Source organism: Pyrus communis, chromosome 17 (assembly GCF_963583255.1).
Source record: "Pyrus communis chromosome 17, drPyrComm1.1, whole genome shotgun sequence".
NCBI lineage: Eukaryota > Viridiplantae > Streptophyta > Magnoliopsida > Rosales > Rosaceae > Pyrus > Pyrus communis.
The window spans coordinates 14002026-14018097 of NC_084819.1; the positions used below are offsets into that span (position 1 = coordinate 14002026).

At 35.1% G+C, this 16072-nt stretch overlaps 2 protein-coding genes and 1 pseudogene across 2 annotated transcripts; all 3 read left to right on the plus strand.

Moving 5' to 3' along the window:
- The first annotated feature begins 491 nt into the window (after positions 1-491).
- Positions 492-2456, plus strand: LOC137723589 (tropinone reductase homolog At2g29290-like; annotated as a pseudogene).
- A 5475-nt stretch (positions 2457-7931) lies between these two features.
- On the plus strand, positions 7932-10508 carry LOC137722682 (tropinone reductase homolog). The gene is made up of 5 exons (XM_068461743.1): positions 7932-8137; positions 8452-8659; positions 9489-9705; positions 9860-9969; positions 10077-10508. The coding sequence occupies exons 1-5, from the start codon at positions 8061-8063 to the stop codon at positions 10245-10247; spliced, it is 783 nt and encodes a 260-aa protein (XP_068317844.1). The 5' UTR covers positions 7932-8060; the 3' UTR covers positions 10248-10508.
- A 3538-nt stretch (positions 10509-14046) lies between these two features.
- On the plus strand, positions 14047-15815 carry LOC137723485 (tropinone reductase homolog). Its single transcript, XM_068462680.1, has 5 exons — positions 14047-14211; positions 14324-14531; positions 14885-15101; positions 15203-15312; positions 15442-15815. The coding sequence occupies exons 1-5, from the start codon at positions 14135-14137 to the stop codon at positions 15610-15612; spliced, it is 783 nt and encodes a 260-aa protein (XP_068318781.1). The 5' UTR covers positions 14047-14134; the 3' UTR covers positions 15613-15815.
- The last annotated feature ends 257 nt before the right edge of the window (positions 15816-16072 follow it).

Here is a 16072-nt window from a genome sequence, read left to right on the forward strand (position 1 = left end):
GGTTCACATGCCGAGGGGTCAGCTTCACAAAGCCAATTTATCATATTTCAATTTTTCTGTTAATCAAAAAAAAAAAAAAAAAAATATAGTACTTTATTACAGAATCTAATTAAGAAATATGACCTTTTGGCAACAACATTTATTACGGTTCAATAAGCTCGCACTTTGTAATAATAAGACAATCTTATTAGATTGTAATCAACGTCCTCCCTACGTGTTGAATATATCAAAGTCAAGGACAAATAGTTGACGTTCGATGGATGCTTCCGTGTTCCAATTACTTTGCATTAAATTTGACAATCCCTAATAACAAAAAGTTTGACTCAGCCAATGGATGGCGACTACTATTGTTTTCACCTTTCATCTTATTAGTTTAATATTTTGGTTTCCAGCAAGAACGCTATGTATATCCACAGCTAGCTTTCACAGAATATCATCACCACATCCACATTTAGCTATTTCATTGAATCTTCTTCAACCTACAGTTATACGTAGCTTTCATATTACCTGTTAACCAATTACCACTTCAAGTGAGCAAACATCTTTAGTTACAGATCAAGCAAAAATGCATGGCACGTTTCGACAGTCAAAGATGGTCTCTAAAGGGCACGACTGCTCTCGTCACCGGTGGAACCAAAGGCATAGGGTAATTAAAATTAGCTATTTCTTCTCTTATTTGTTTCTGCATCTGATAATTCAGATCAGTTTATTTCATGGGTATATTATTCTAATTTTTCAGATGCAATTTTTTTTCAGATATGCCATGGTGCAAGAGCTGGCAGGACTTGGAGCAACCGTGCATACCTGTGCCCGTAACGAAGCGCAAATTCTTGAGAGGCTTCAAGAATGGGAAAGTAAGGCATCTCCAACCGAAGGGTCCAGAGGGCCAGAGGGCCGAAAATAGTTCGAAAACCGTCTCCAACCGAGGGTTAAGCCAGAGGGCTGTGAAATCTAAGAGGGCCCCACGGAATCGGAGAGGCCTAGAGGGCTGGAGGGCTGGTTGCAAGCAACTAGCTAGCCAGCCTGGGGTTGGCCAAAAAATATAGCTTTCTTGTCAGTTATAACCGACAGGATTGCTTAAAAAAATTTTTTGAATACAACGGCTAGTCAACTAGCCGTTGTATTCAATTTTTTTTTCTTTTTTTTTTTTTTTTTGGTTTTTTGGACCTTTTTTTTTTTTAATTCTTAAAAATTCTAATTTTTTTTTTCTTATAAATACCTAAACCATTCATTAAATTTAAATTCTAATTTTTTTGGTTTTTTGGGCCAGTTATCATTGTAGTTTTTAAATTTAAGTTGTTGGATTTGAATTTAAGTTGTTGTAGTTTTTAAATTTAAATAATAAATTATGTTTGGCCCTATGGCCCTTTAGCTCTCGGTTGGAGACGGGTTTTTATGACAGGGCTCAAACGAGTCCTCTATTTTTTATGGCAAACTTAACATTCTTATAAGTCCATTTACGACTAAATAAATAATAGTTTAAACCTTAATTAGCCGCTTAATTAATATGAAGAAGGTTTTGACATGTCTACATATGGTGCAACATGTAGGTAAATAGTGCTGCGACTTGCACACTTAGAGGAACTACAGATTACACTTTGGAAGATTTCTCAAGTATGATGGAAACCAATGTTGAATCTTATGATGGAAACCAATGTTGAATCTCCCTACCATCTTTCTCAACTTGCACATCCTCTCTTGAAGGCCTCAGGAAATGCAAGTATTGTCTTTGTTGCCTCCATTGCCGGTGTAGTAGCTCTACCGAAACTCTCTGCCTATCCAGCAACAAAAAGTGAGCAGCTAATTAATTTTACAAAATATAGAAGTTTATTTAACTGCAAGACCTCTAAACGTTAATTTTCATTTCTATTTTATAGGTGCAGTCATCCAAATTTCAAAGAACTTGGCATGTGAATGGGCAAAAGACGCCATTCGTACTAATGTTGTGGCGCCATGGGCTGTCAACACCGGTGTTAAAGTTGAATCTGTAAATACCTTTCCCTCTGCCTATATATATTCTTGAGTCCTTGTGCCTTACCAAATTTGATCTTTAATAATAATTTGGGCAACTAATCTAACAATTAAACTTGGTTTTGCATTCTCAGGATGGTCATGCTGATGATTTCCGACGCCTAATAGGTCGAACTCCCATCCGCCGTCTTGCACAGCCTAATGAAATTTCATCTCTCGTCACCTTCCTTTGCCTGCCAGCTGCTTCTTACATCAATAGACAAGTTATTAGTGTTGATGGAGGATTTATAGTTAGCGGCTTCTAGAGAACTCATCTCATCAATGTCTAGGCTGCAAAATAAGCATCCTAATCACACATTAGCTAACAATCCCAAAAGTTCTTTTATTTTTTTCCTATGGATAATAATCAGTCTGTCCAATTTCTATGGAGATAGCTAAATGACCAACCTACTCCTGCTCCAGCTCAGCGATAAGATCGAGGTTGCTATTTCTTCACCGCCTATAAATATAGTCAATGGCCTCCAAGGTCAGAACCTTTGTCAAATTCAATCTCTACAATGAAACAAAACCTTGAGTGATTCTTCAATCAACTTAACTGTTTTTCATCACAAACCCAATTGCTTTTCAGCAAAAGTCTCTTAGCTTTTCAACTATAATCTCAAAGCCTTCATTCAAAGCAAACACCGCCTACGATCCCTAAAATCTAAAACTTTTACAGCTCTGCCACCCGTGGTATAATTTAGTTGATGTGTTTTCCCAACCACCATAATTCTCTATCAGCCATATATTTTGTACTAAGTCCAATCAAATACTAGTGAGTTCAGTGGGCTACTCTACCATTATCTTGTCCCTCATAAAGTATAATTCAAAGTGTGAATAATAAGCCTGGGGCAAATAGTCAGTGCAATACTTCTGTTGTTAAAAAGTCTATAATTTGAGCGTTTAATTTGTAAAATGTAAGGATGAACAAAATTTGTACTTTGGATTTGGATGTCAGCTAAATCAGAAGTATATCCAAACTAGCTACTAAGCATCCACATCTAACAAATGTACATTGGATTGTATCTCATTTCCTTCTGCTTTTTCTCTCTACGTGAGAGACCTTCTCTCTATGTGAGAGACTTTCTCACCGATGTGTGAGTGCTCCTAATTCCGTCATCTCGATTTGTCACCGACCCTAACAGTGGCCAGGGTCGATGGCCTTCATTTTTATTCTTCGTCTTTTGTCTCTCTTCCCTTCTCTGTGCAACTGGCTTTCTCCATGTTTTCCGACCCGTTTTTCTTGGTAATTCATCCCCTAAGGCCTCCAATCTAACCTTTCTTTGGTCTCAATCTAACAGTCCCATTTCCAACCTTCCTTTTTCTTCTTTTCCCTCAAGTTTTTCCACCTCCATGACTCTAATCCAGCCATTTTCTGACCCTTGCATTTTTTTTCAGTCATCCATCATTCTCACACATGTCCGATTCTGCAACCATCTCTTCCACCCGCGTTTTGCGACTTTCTCGGAAGATGTGCAGAGCTTCGGCTCATATGGTGTACGCACCACCACCTTCCACTTGTATGTCATTTTTGGCTTTGTTGATGGGGGAAAATTCTTTCCCGCTGGCTTCTTTCCTTGGTGGCTACAGTTTCGATATGTGTGGTGCTTGGTGGAGGAAAGTTGAGCCTTCTTCTTTGGGGCTATGTTTGGTGCGATCTTTGGCATAGGATGCTGGATGGTGGTCAGCGGCAGGTTCTTCGACGGCATCGGCGGAAGCTAGTCTTTTAGGGTTTTTGTTTTTCTATTTTTGGGCTCTTCTCTTAGGTAGGGCTTTTGTTTAGTGTTTGGGGTTCACTTTTTGTTTTGGGTTTGCTATGTAATTGAGCCCCTTTGGTTGTACTTGTGCTCTCTTGATAACGAAAATTACCTTTGTCCAAAGAAAAAAAAAAAAAAAAAAAAAAAACTAGCTACTAAGCACCACCTGGTCACCTTTACCATCTGTAGTGACAAATTTTTTTATTTAATTATTATAGTTATTGCTATGATTTTGGGATGTAACACTAGTAAAAAAACATGTTTGCGCAACGGAGCAAATTTAGTCGCACAAAGTATGTTTGCGTGACACAAAACACAAAACGTCGCGCAAACGACCTTTGCGCAATGGCATTTTGCATGACGTTTTGTGTGTCGTGTAAGATTTTGGTGCCAAACCAAGAATGCTTTACTACTTTTTTTCCTAACTTTGACAAAGGTTTGCATTCGTCACGCAAAAGAACTTTGCGTGACATAGGTGCACCTGCGTCGCGCAAAACAGCTTTGCGTGATGAAGACTGCCGTCGCACAAAACTACTTTGTGCAACGAAGGTTCACCTATGTCGTACAAAGTTATTTTGCGTGACGAATGCACACCTTCGTCGCGCAAAGTCAATGACTTTGTAGTATAACATAAGATTTTGTGATATCCACTTGTGTAAATATTTTAAATTGACGATCGAATTAGTTCATTGTATTCATATAGGATCAAGGAGTGTAGTTGTAAAAAAATCATCAAAATCGGAGTTAAAACTACCGTTAAATCGTGATTTTTTATTTATAACTGTCGAAAAGGTTTGTCCCGTTATTTGATCTCTGAATATTTGTTTTTTTGCGATTTTTAGCGTATGCGATCTTGAAGCATATACAAACAAGTTTTGACGGTTCGATCATTGAAACTAGTTTCGTATAATGCGTATCCCATCAAAACAATAGATTCACTAACACTTGGAGTTTATTTATACTTTCATTAAGTATAACATAAATATTTTGTGGTATCCACTAGTGTAAATATTTTAAATTGAAGATCGAATCCATTCATTGTATTCATATAAGGTTAAAGAGTGTAGCTGTAAAAAATCATCAAAATCGGAGTTAAAAGTACCGTTAAATCGTGATTTTTTGTTTATAACCGTCGAAAAGTTTTGTCCCGTGACTTGATCTCTGAATATTTGTTTTTTGCGATTTTTGGCTTATGTGATCTCAACAGATATACAAACAAGTTTGACGGTTGAATCGTTGAAACTAGCTTCGTAGAATGCGTATCCAATCAAAACGATAATTTCACTAATACTTAGAGTTTATTTATACTTTCATTAAGTATAACATAAAGATTTTGTGGTATCTACTAGTGTAAATATTTTAAATTGAAGATCGAATTCATTCGTTGTATTCATATAGGGTCAAGGAGTGTAGTTGTAAAAAATCATCAAAATCGGAGTTAAATAATTGTTAAATCGTGATTATTCGTTTATAACCGTCGAAAAATTTTGTCTCATTACTTGATCTGTGAATGTTTGTTTTTTGGGATTTTTGGCGTATGCGATCTCGAAATATATACAAACAAATTTGACGATTGGATCGTTGAAACTAATTTCGTACAATGCGTTTCCCATCAAGTTCAATAGTATATATATTTACTAAGTAGATTTTAATTTATTTATTTTGTACTCATATGCAAAAGGGGAATATATATATATATATATATATATATATATATATTTGTACTCATAAGCAAAGTGGTTTTGTGCGACGCAGGTTATTTGTTCGTTGCACAAGTCCTACTGTGATTGCTTTGGTGCGACGGTTGGTGCGCGACAAAGGTTTGTTGGGCTAATTTTTGCACGACGTTTTTTGCCTTTGCGCGACGAAGGACCTGCGTCGCGCAAAGTTTTTTTTGTACTAGTAAAACATGAAATTTCACTATGGACAAATTTAGTTTGTAATTTGTAATGTTGTTTGTAGTATAATTATAAATGAAAAATTGGTAGTCTATCATTCTATTTTTCAATGTTATTTTCGCTTAGATTTTTTTAAAACTTTTATATTAAGACCATATTGGATATTAAAATTCTGAATCCACTACTAAATACACAGGAAGCGAAAAAGTCTATAAAAACAACTTCTCCTTCCTAATAATACAACTAGGAAGTGTAAATATATTGCACCTAGGAATGTATTAATACGAGATAAAAGAAAAAAGACCAAATAAACACCATCAAAATGGTTAAAAGGACAGCATATTAGGAGATGAAGCTTGCTTAGCATTACAAGAAAAATGCCTTTTTGCGTTTTTGCGTCAGATTACACTACCATCACAAATAAGAGGAAATTGGCGCGGTATTTGTTAGTGCAAAAATATTTGCGACACTGCTATAAGTAATGTCGCAAATAGTTATATATGTCATCTTAAACAAATAGCTTGAGACGCCCCCAACGACGGATAGAGTTTGAGCGCGAACAAATTGGGCGCTTACTGTTAAATAAACCAGTGCACGCTCCTTTTTTCATTTTCCCAACGCAGCCTTAATTCTCTCCCTCAACCGTTTCCTTTTCTCTTTTGATTGTAAAAAATAAATTATGATGCTCTGCTTTGTTGTGCCTTGGCTCGTTCGTTAGTGTGGAAACAAGATTCAGATTACCTCACCAAGATACAGACTCACAGTTGAACAAAATAAAATACAAGAAATAAAGACACCGAGAAATTTATACGGTTCTACAAAAACCTGCCTACGTCCCCGAAGAGATATTGCTCTTCACTATGAGAATAACAGTATAAGTTACACATGAGTTAAATCGACATAATCCAATCCCAAATCCCTTGTACACCCACTCACATAATTTTCCCAAAAACCTCACTCTACCCCAAGAATTCTTTAACTAGAATACTTTTCACTCTAGCTCTCTTGATTTTCTCTCAACCCATGTTCAACCTTACCTATGGGAGAGCCGATGTTCTCCCTCTTGAATGCTTCTATGATGCTTACCTTCGCACTTTCCAAGCATACGAAATGCACAAATATTGCATCTAGTTATGGACATACACTAGCAGCCAACAACCAAGACCAAAAAGCCTTAAGTTCACATGACATAATCATCACCTAGCCTACCTAGTATGCACCAAAGTCTATACATAGCCTATAGAGTACAACTTTTTCTCCATTTGCCATTTAATGCATAGAAGAGAAAGCATGCACAATTGCATGCAAGCAAACACAAAGTCACGGTTGTTGCCATTTCCTTGTACCATTCACATGGTCTTCAAATGTTGTCAACACATGACTCATAATTACTCACCAATGTATGAGCCAAACACAACATGCTCGCCCTAATCAGAGATTCAATCGAAAATTCTAGAGTTGTATCGGAGATTCCGGAGCAAAATCGGAGTTCTTGTAAGCCACTGCAACCATCTTCATCTTCTCTCTTTTCTGATTCCATAAGTCTCGCTTAGTGTGTTCTAGGATTTCTGTCAAATTTGAAAGCCAATTATTATTTTAAATTTCGAATTTATTTTATAATTGATGAATGTATTGTTGTTAATATGTTTACATGAATTGATTATATACTTGAGGGGTTAAAGAAATCCCCTGCTTTCAAGTTGATTGTCGAGTGAATTCCCTAAAAAAATGTAAAGCATATGGCATTTGATTGTTGCGTGAACATGGATGAAAATCTTTTGTGGTGGGCAAAGTGATGAGAAAAGGAGTTGGGTTTCGAGACTAGTAGATAAAATTCATTGATTACTTGTTGAACGGGGATGAAAATATTTGTATATGCTGCAGTATGTGCAGTGGGGATGAGAATCTTCGTATGGCATTTGATTGTTGCGTGAACAGGGATGAAAATCTTTTGTGGTGGGCAAAGTGAAGAGAAAAGGCGTTGGGTTTCGAGACTAGTAGATAAAAATTTTGGAGTGTTAGTGGTAAATGATGTATTAATCGGTTGTTCTGTTAATGGGGAGGGACCCCTTCCCCACCGGCCACTATATAGCTTTACTCCTGCATACACCCAATCAGTTCAAGGAATTGACACAATCCCTAATTAACAAGAATCTTGACTCAGCCGAATTGGTGGGCCACTGTTACGCTGTTTGACAGTTTCTTGTGATATTTCAATATAATTTGTTTTGATCAAGCAGGACTACTATATATACACACTGATTGCATAGAATATGAGCACAACACATTTTAGTTCATTCTTCTTCAGTCTTCAGTAATATACAGAGCTTTCTTCTTGCCTGTTAGCTGAAGAACATTTGAGGGTTATAAACATTCAGTTTGAGAAGCAAAATACATGGCAGGTTTCGACAGCCAAAGATGGTCTCTCAAAGGCATGACTGCCCTCGTCACCGGTGGAACAAAAGGCATCGGGTAATCAAATTACCTATCTCTTCTCTTCAGTCTTCACGATAATTTCTCTTCAGTCTCCAGTTCTTATTAGAGAATAGAGCCTCTCAGATCGTAGATATAATTATGTGTGGGAGGTTCACTGTTAATATCGTATAAATCATTTGTGATAAGACCTCACATTTAATAATAGTTGGTTAAGTTAGGGACAATATTGGTCATGATGACGTTGAGCTATATGCTTGGTATAAAAGTTTGTCAGTTCTCATATATATTTGTCTCTTTCTTAACTGGTTGCTAGTTAACTAACATTGTTGTTGGGTGTGCAATTGTATTAGATATGCCATTGTGGAGGAGCTAGCAGGACTTGGAGCAACCGTTCACACCTGCGCTCGCAACCAGTCACAGATTCTTGAGAGGCTTCAAGAATGGGAAAGTAAGGGATTCAAAGTGACTGGCTCGGTTTGTGACTTAACCTCTAAAGCACAAAGGGAGAACCTCATCAAAACTGTCTCCTCTATTTTTGAAGGCAAACTTAACATCCTTGTAAGTTCATTTATGACTAATACAACCTTAATTAATTCACATCTTATTAATTAATCTAAAAATATGACTTTAGCCCCTAAAACTTAATTTTCTCTACATCAAACCCAACATAAGTTTTTTACTAGAATAAAATCCATAGACTAGATTCTACATCAGCAAATTCATTAATTATGTTTGACTTCACACATTTAAAATTTTTGGATGCCTAAAATACCCCTATTATGATGTACATAATTAATGCCCTGCAAATTGTAAGGGAGAATTAATGATTTTACAAATAATAATAATAATAATAATAATAATAATAATAATAATAATAATAATAATGTTATAAATTTATTGCCTAATATATAATAACATAAAACATGTCTAATATATGTTATTATACATGCTAAATTAAGTCAATAAAATTATATTTTACATATTAATGTAGGTAAATTATTTCACACACACACACACACACACACATATATATATTTTTTTTTAAATGCCTGATATATGTAAAATTCATGCAAAATAATATGCTTACATAACAAAAGAATGCAATTTCATTCATATAGTGCACCTACGTATACTATTAAAATTTTAAAATGTTAGATTGCTTTAAACATTTATTGTTTTGATTTGAACAGTGTGGCACAAGTTGTATATATTTTGTAATAATAGGTCAATTACTTTTCTACTTGGCAGTCTTGTTTAAATTTGGATTTTATTTGGATGTTTAGAATGATGTGAGTTTTTATTTAGAAAATAAGAATTGTAAGGGTCTTTAATTAACTAATTACCATTAAATGGATTTTGAGTGTGCTACGTATGGTGCAATATGTAGGTAAATAATGCTGCAACTTGCACACTTAGAGGAACCACAGATTATACTTTGGAAGATTTCTCAAGTATGATGAAAACCAATGTTGAATCTCCCTACCATCTTTCTCAACTTGCACATCCTCTCTTGAAGGCCTCAGGAAATGCAAGTATTGTCTTTGTTGCCTCCATTGCCGGTGTGGTAGCTCTACCGAAACTCTCTGCCTATGCAGCAACAAAAAGTGAGTAATTAATTAATCTTCCAAAACTGTCTTCCTATATTTTTTCTCAGCTTCTCCAGCATTAACTGCCTCACATGAATAATGTGCCAAATCACTAGTGTTATTGTGTTATTGATTGCAACCTCTAAACATCACTACCACTGCTATCTTATAGGCGCAGTCATCCAAATTTCGAAGAACTTGGCATGCGAATGGGCAAAAGACAACATTCGTACTAATGCTGTGGCGCCATGGGCTGTCAACACCGGAGTTAAAGTTGATTCTGTAAATATCCATCCCCTTCTACCTATATATATTGTTCAGTCCTTGTGTTTTACCAAATTTTTAGGCATATCTCATCTAACAATTAAACTTGATTTTTGATATGTCAGGATGGTCATTCCGATGATTTCAGACGCCTAATAGGTCGAACTCCCATCCGTCGCCTTGCACAGCCTAATGAAATATCATCTCTGATCACTTTCCTCTGCCTTCCTGCTGCTTCTTACATCAATGGACAAGTTATCAGTGTTGATGGAGGATTTACAGTTAGCGGCTTCTAGCGAACTGAACTCATCAATACACAGGCAGCAAAATCTGGCATCCTACCTATCCGATCGCATATCATCTAAGAATTCCAACCATATTTCTTCAATTATTTCTTACGGGCAATATCAGTCCCTCCAATTTGCGGACAGGTTCATGGTTGTTAAAAAGTCTCTATAATTTAAGCGTTTACTTTGAAAATCGTAAGCATAAGCATAATATGAGTGGCCCCATCTTTATGATGGAAAAGGCAATGAAATGTTCATGGTTGTTAAAAAGTCTCTATAATTTAAGCGTTTACTTCGTAAATCCTAAGGATAAGCATAAAATGAGTGGCCTCATATTTATGATTGATATAATTCCTTTGTCAACAATTGCGGTTTATAAGACTTTTCCTTTATCGAAGGATGTATTTTATTGAAAACGTCAAAAGGCAAAAAACCAAACCAAATGCACAAATGGCCAGACAAGAGCCGATCCGTACTATAATAAGATGACCATCGTGTGACTAGAGCATGACCAGGGACGAAGGAGGTTGGGAAGCCCATGAGATATTGCATACCCTAGACTTGGCCCAACAGCTCGATTACTAGAGCGCAAAGCACAATTTGCTTAGAGTTAATTAATCTCAATATTAACCTATACCATGGACGTACCTGAGTACTTAGCGTCATCGTCACCAACGTCATGCTTTTTTCCTTGATGATAACTAATAAGCATGATTTTTTTAATCTATAAAAGAATGTATATAATTATATCTATCTCTTTTATCACGTTATATGTGACTTATCATGTAATATGAAATATATATCATTTATTGTAGGAAAAAATGAATGAATTAAAACTTTTTTTCATAAGTCAACGTTCAATTATCATTATTATTCAATTTTTTACTCATACTAGAAAACGAAAAAAAAAAAAAAATCTTACAATTGGGGCCAACTACAGCTCATGCTTTCCAACCTAACTTCTGGTTCAAGTTGGCCAAGTTGGTTCATTCTTTGACCGCAAAACTAGCAGAATTCTTAGCAAATATGTGATTTATGGGCTGTCCATTCTTTCATACAGGCATCTGTTATTTTATAAGTTTCTTCCTCTTGGTCAAATTAGTATACGCTTCCCTACATGGAGCGAATTTTCAAAGCTAACATGTTGACAACATAAATTGGGTTAGTGTAGCAATTGGGGTTCACCCGTGGAATAACATTCTCTTACAATATGAAGAAAGTTGAAGTTATACTCTAAAACTAATTGGCTATATGGGAAATAGTCAGCTTATTTACAAACATATGCAAAATCTCTTCTTTCTCTGATGTCGAATTCATACTCTCAATACCAATACCAAGTAAACAGAATTTCCGTGCCTAAACTAAAGAAGCTATTTCTACCACATTTTTAATCACCAGTTTTATTACTAGTTGAGATTGATTTGTAGTTACTCTCTCTCTTAAGCAGACCAGCTGATGATCAGCGTGGTGAGCTATAGAACTTAGCATTATGATGAATTCACGCTAATGCTAAATGCATGTTCAAATATATCGGAAGTCCAAGATGCCAAATATTTTGGATCTTAGCCTTAGCCTTAGCGTTTCACATTCGCAATTATGTCAGCCGCACAAAGTCAATTTAATTTGTGAACAGAAAATCTAAGAATTATACATTTTCAAAGTAAACCCTTTGACCAACATTCTACGTAAGCAAACATCTTCTTTTTTTAAGGTATTAGAGTCAGGATAGGGGTTAAAGAATTGAGTGAATTTTTCATATCTATTATACATACGATAAATTTTTAGTTGTGATGGGAATACAGATGGTACACCACGTGTTTTTATACAAGTGGTGAAAAATTTTAATTTTTAAGTTATTAACCTTTTAACACACACATCTCACCATTTATATGAGGACACGTAGTGTACTACATCGTGTGACGATTACACTGAAAAATCTCTCTATATATACCCCTCAACGACTAATATGCGCACAATTACTCATTATTTATTGTATGCATTTGCTTCCCCTTTTTACATTATTTATTGTAAGAAAATTTTATCTCCATATTACCTATGCGGTAGGTATCAAAACCTATGTATCAAAATTATCCATAAATTTGGTATCAAACCATCCACATTATCTACAAATTCGTTTTCAAACTCATTCATATTATCCATATAAAAGACTCAAATATAATAATTTTAAGCTAAAAATCATTTTGTTCTACATAAATAACATTAAATTAGAAAACTAATGTTTGACAAAATAAAAAAAATAAAAAAAATATTAGAGAGGATAAAATAGGCATGAAACAAAATTAGAAATGAAACCCTAGCTATTAATTAATTGACCTTATCATCTTACAAAGATAAGTCACAAGAAAATATTACCAAACAAAAGTCAATAATACGCATTGCTGAACTCCTATCAACGTATTGATGAATTGACAAAACCCCAATAATAAGTTGGACTCGGCCAAAGGATGACTAGTGACTAGTACGTAATAGGTACCGTGTTTGATCCTTTTTTTTATATTTTTTAATCAGTCTTTCTTCTTTTTAATTAATTAAAACTTTTTGGTTTCAATTTGGCTGTTCAGCAAGAATTAAAATAGAGAGTTGCTAGACTCATCCCGTTAACTTATTTTTCCACCCACATTATATTTGCACTTGCTATAAAAAGTTAAAAAATTAAAATGTTATTTCCCCACCCACTATTATTCCTCAAATAACCCTTAATATATATAATTATAACTTATCTCTTAAAAAGAGAATATAAACAAATAATATTACTCTCTTCTAAAAGGCAGCAGAAAAATAAAAAAAATGGAGTCTTCCAATCTTCAGCCTGATGTACACCTGTTGTTCACCATGGAAAGGGAAAAATCGGAGTCTTCCAGTTGCTTGTAGAACACATTTTTGGTGCTCTCTCTCGAACCCGAACCCCTGGCCTCCGCAAATGTGGCTCACACATGTTCTAGTAGTTGTAATTTTTTAGAAGCCCTTGTAAGTTGTAAGCAATCCAGTAAAAACAAGTTTGGTTGAGATTGAAAATGGAGCTTACTCATGTAAACCATCTCTAGGAATATGCATATGAAAACGTGAAACAAATTGTACCCTAACCTAAGGCTAATCATAATAATGTACGCAAAATTTAAATATAAAATCATAGCCACAGATGCAAATTCAAAGAAAAAAACCATAAAGCTATGCAAATTCAATTGTACGATGGCGACAAATTAAAACGACTCACACATAAAATTATTCTTCTACCTCTTTGATGGAAACATAATCCTCTACTTCTTCCATATAAACATCATCTTCTATGTTCATTATTTTTGCTTTCTCTCTCTGAATGATTTTGCTTTCTCTGAATGAAAAGAGATGAGAAGGATGAATAGGATTTAAGGGAGACAAATCGTCTAAATAGAAGATAAGAGCTATCATGCCCAGAATTTTCCTTTTTTTACAAAAAAAACAAAAAAAAAAAAAAAAAAAAAAAAAAAAAAAAAAAAAAAAAAACCAAAAACACAAAACTGGATAACTAAGGTCCTAACTAGTCATTTTACAAAAGAATAAATTTGTAATTAAAAAATTCATTAAGGTGGATGGGAAGATAAAATATTAAGATGGGAATAACAGCTCTCATAAAATATTAAAACTTTGGTTTCAATTTGGGTGTACGGGAAGAATTAATATATTAAAAACTTTGGTTTCAATTTGCGTGTTCGGCAAGAGTTAATATATATTATATGTGTGTGTGTGTGTGTGTCTATATATATATATATGCAAAGCTTTCATAGATTATCAGCACATCCACATTTTAGTTCATTCTTCTTGAGTTCAACCTTCTGCACTAAACTCAGCTTTCTTATTGCCTGTTAAGCAATCAACAGTTCAAGCAAAACATACCAATGGCCGGTTTCAACAGCCAAAGATGGTCTCTAAAGGGTATGACCGCCCTCGTCACTGGTGGAACTAAGGGCATCGGGTTAGCTAGCTCTCTGATCTCAGTCTCGCTCTCAATTTGTTTCGTTACTATTTAGTAGATTCATATCTATATCTCTTGCTGACGTTGTTCTCATAAATAACTTGTGCATTAGATATGCCATAGTAGAAGAGCTAGCAGGACTTGGTGCAACCGTGCATACTTGTGCTCGTAACGAAGCACAGATTGTTGAGAGGCTTCAAGAATGGGAAGATAAGGGATTCAAAGTGACAGGCTCAGTTTGTGATCTCACTTCTAAAGCTCAAAGAGAAAACCTCATCAAAACCGTCTCCTGTATTTTCAATGGCAAGCTTAACATCCTTGTAAGTTTACTTATTGCCCTTACTTTTCTCTTTCTTTCTGTGTTATGTGTCCAAATTTCCGAGTCGGGTCAGCGGTGTACTATTGATCACATTAATATAGTTCCAACTTAACCACTTGCATAGCCTGGCATGTGGTGCACAAAAGGTGTTGGTGCAATTAAGAGGGAAATCATTCAGTATAATTGAGTCATAATTTTTTCTATCATGTTTCCGATGTTTGGATTGCATTGTTCAACATTATCTGTGACTCTACATAATAATAATTATTAGACCGTAAGACCTAACTATTTTTGCTTTGTTTTTCAATCTTGGTGTAAAATCTAATTTTCTAAGTGATATTTTATTTGGCACAGGTAAATAATGCTGCAATATGTACTCTCAGAAGTACTGCAGATTACACTTTGGAAGATTTTTCAGGCATGATGGGCACCAATGTTGAATCTCCCTACCATCTTTCTCAACTTGCATATCCTCTCTTGAAAGCCTCAGAAGATGCAAGTATTGTATTTGTCTCCTCTATTGCTGGTCTGAAAGCTCTACCCAGACTATCTGCCTATGCAGCAACCAAAGGTAATATATTACTTATTTTTGTTTTAGTTAAAATAAGATTGCAAATAGTTCTCACCTACAAAGCCCTAAATTTTTTTTTTCTGTTTTTTCCATATTTACAGGAGCAGTGATACAGATTGCAAAAAATTTGGCATGTGAATGGGCAAAAGACAACATTCGTACAAACGCTGTGGCACCATGGGCTGTCAACACTGGGGCTAAAGTCGAAAATGTATGTAGCACTCCCCTCCGGCCAATTATTTTTCTGGGCTTAATTAACCTTGATTTGTAACAATTTGACCAAACTGCATTAGGTATATTGATCTGACACGTTTAAAACTTGATCATTTTAAATTATCAGGATGGTCATGCTGAAGATTTCAGACGGCTGATAGGTCGAACTCCCATCCGTCGTCTTGCACAGCCTAATGAAATTTCGTCTCTGGTGTCCTTCCTTTGCCTCCCTGCTGCTTCTTTCATCAATGGACAAGTGATTAGCGTTGATGGAGGATTCACTGTTAGTGGTTTCTAGCATACTGAGTAGTAATATGCAGGGTTGCCAATTTTCAACCTACCATCAGTCCCCAACATTTGTTATCCTTTTCCATTAATTTGAAGATGTATAGAGTTACATTTAATCAATTTCTTAATAACTCTTGTCCAAAAAGTATGTAAAATGTGTACGTTGGCGTTTATGTTGTTTTTTTTAAGGATAATACATTTTAACATCAGTTCAAGCTCGCGTACATATATTTGCCTCAACTGTTGAGATATTTCAAATGTGAACAATTTGGATATTTATGTAGGAAATAGCCAAAACATGAACTTTGTGATATAAAGTTTCTCATGGGATTTAGAGATAAGGGCTTAAATAAGATGATCCTTTTAATCTACCTAAAAGGTTTTCTAAATTTGAAGGGGAGTAGTATTCCTGATTATTCGTAATTTAATCGAATTATAGATACGGATTATATATATGGGTCATTGTATGA

Excerpts from the sequence above, each read along its gene's own strand:
- LOC137722682 (XM_068461743.1), top strand. The coding sequence starts at position 8,061 with ATGGCAGGTTTCGACAGCCAAAGATGGTCTCTCAAAGGCATGACTGCC. Across the intron at positions 8,138-8,451 it reads GGTGGAACAAAAGGCATCGG|ATATGCCATTGTGGAGGAGC; the intron begins GTAATCAAATTA and ends CAATTGTATTAG. Across the intron at positions 8,660-9,488 it reads AAGGCAAACTTAACATCCTT|GTAAATAATGCTGCAACTTG; the intron begins GTAAGTTCATTT and ends TGCAATATGTAG.
- LOC137723485 (XM_068462680.1), top strand. The coding sequence starts at position 14,135 with ATGGCCGGTTTCAACAGCCAAAGATGGTCTCTAAAGGGTATGACCGCC. Across the intron at positions 14,532-14,884 it reads ATGGCAAGCTTAACATCCTT|GTAAATAATGCTGCAATATG; the intron begins GTAAGTTTACTT and ends TATTTGGCACAG. Across the intron at positions 15,313-15,441 it reads CTGGGGCTAAAGTCGAAAAT|GATGGTCATGCTGAAGATTT; the intron begins GTATGTAGCACT and ends TTAAATTATCAG.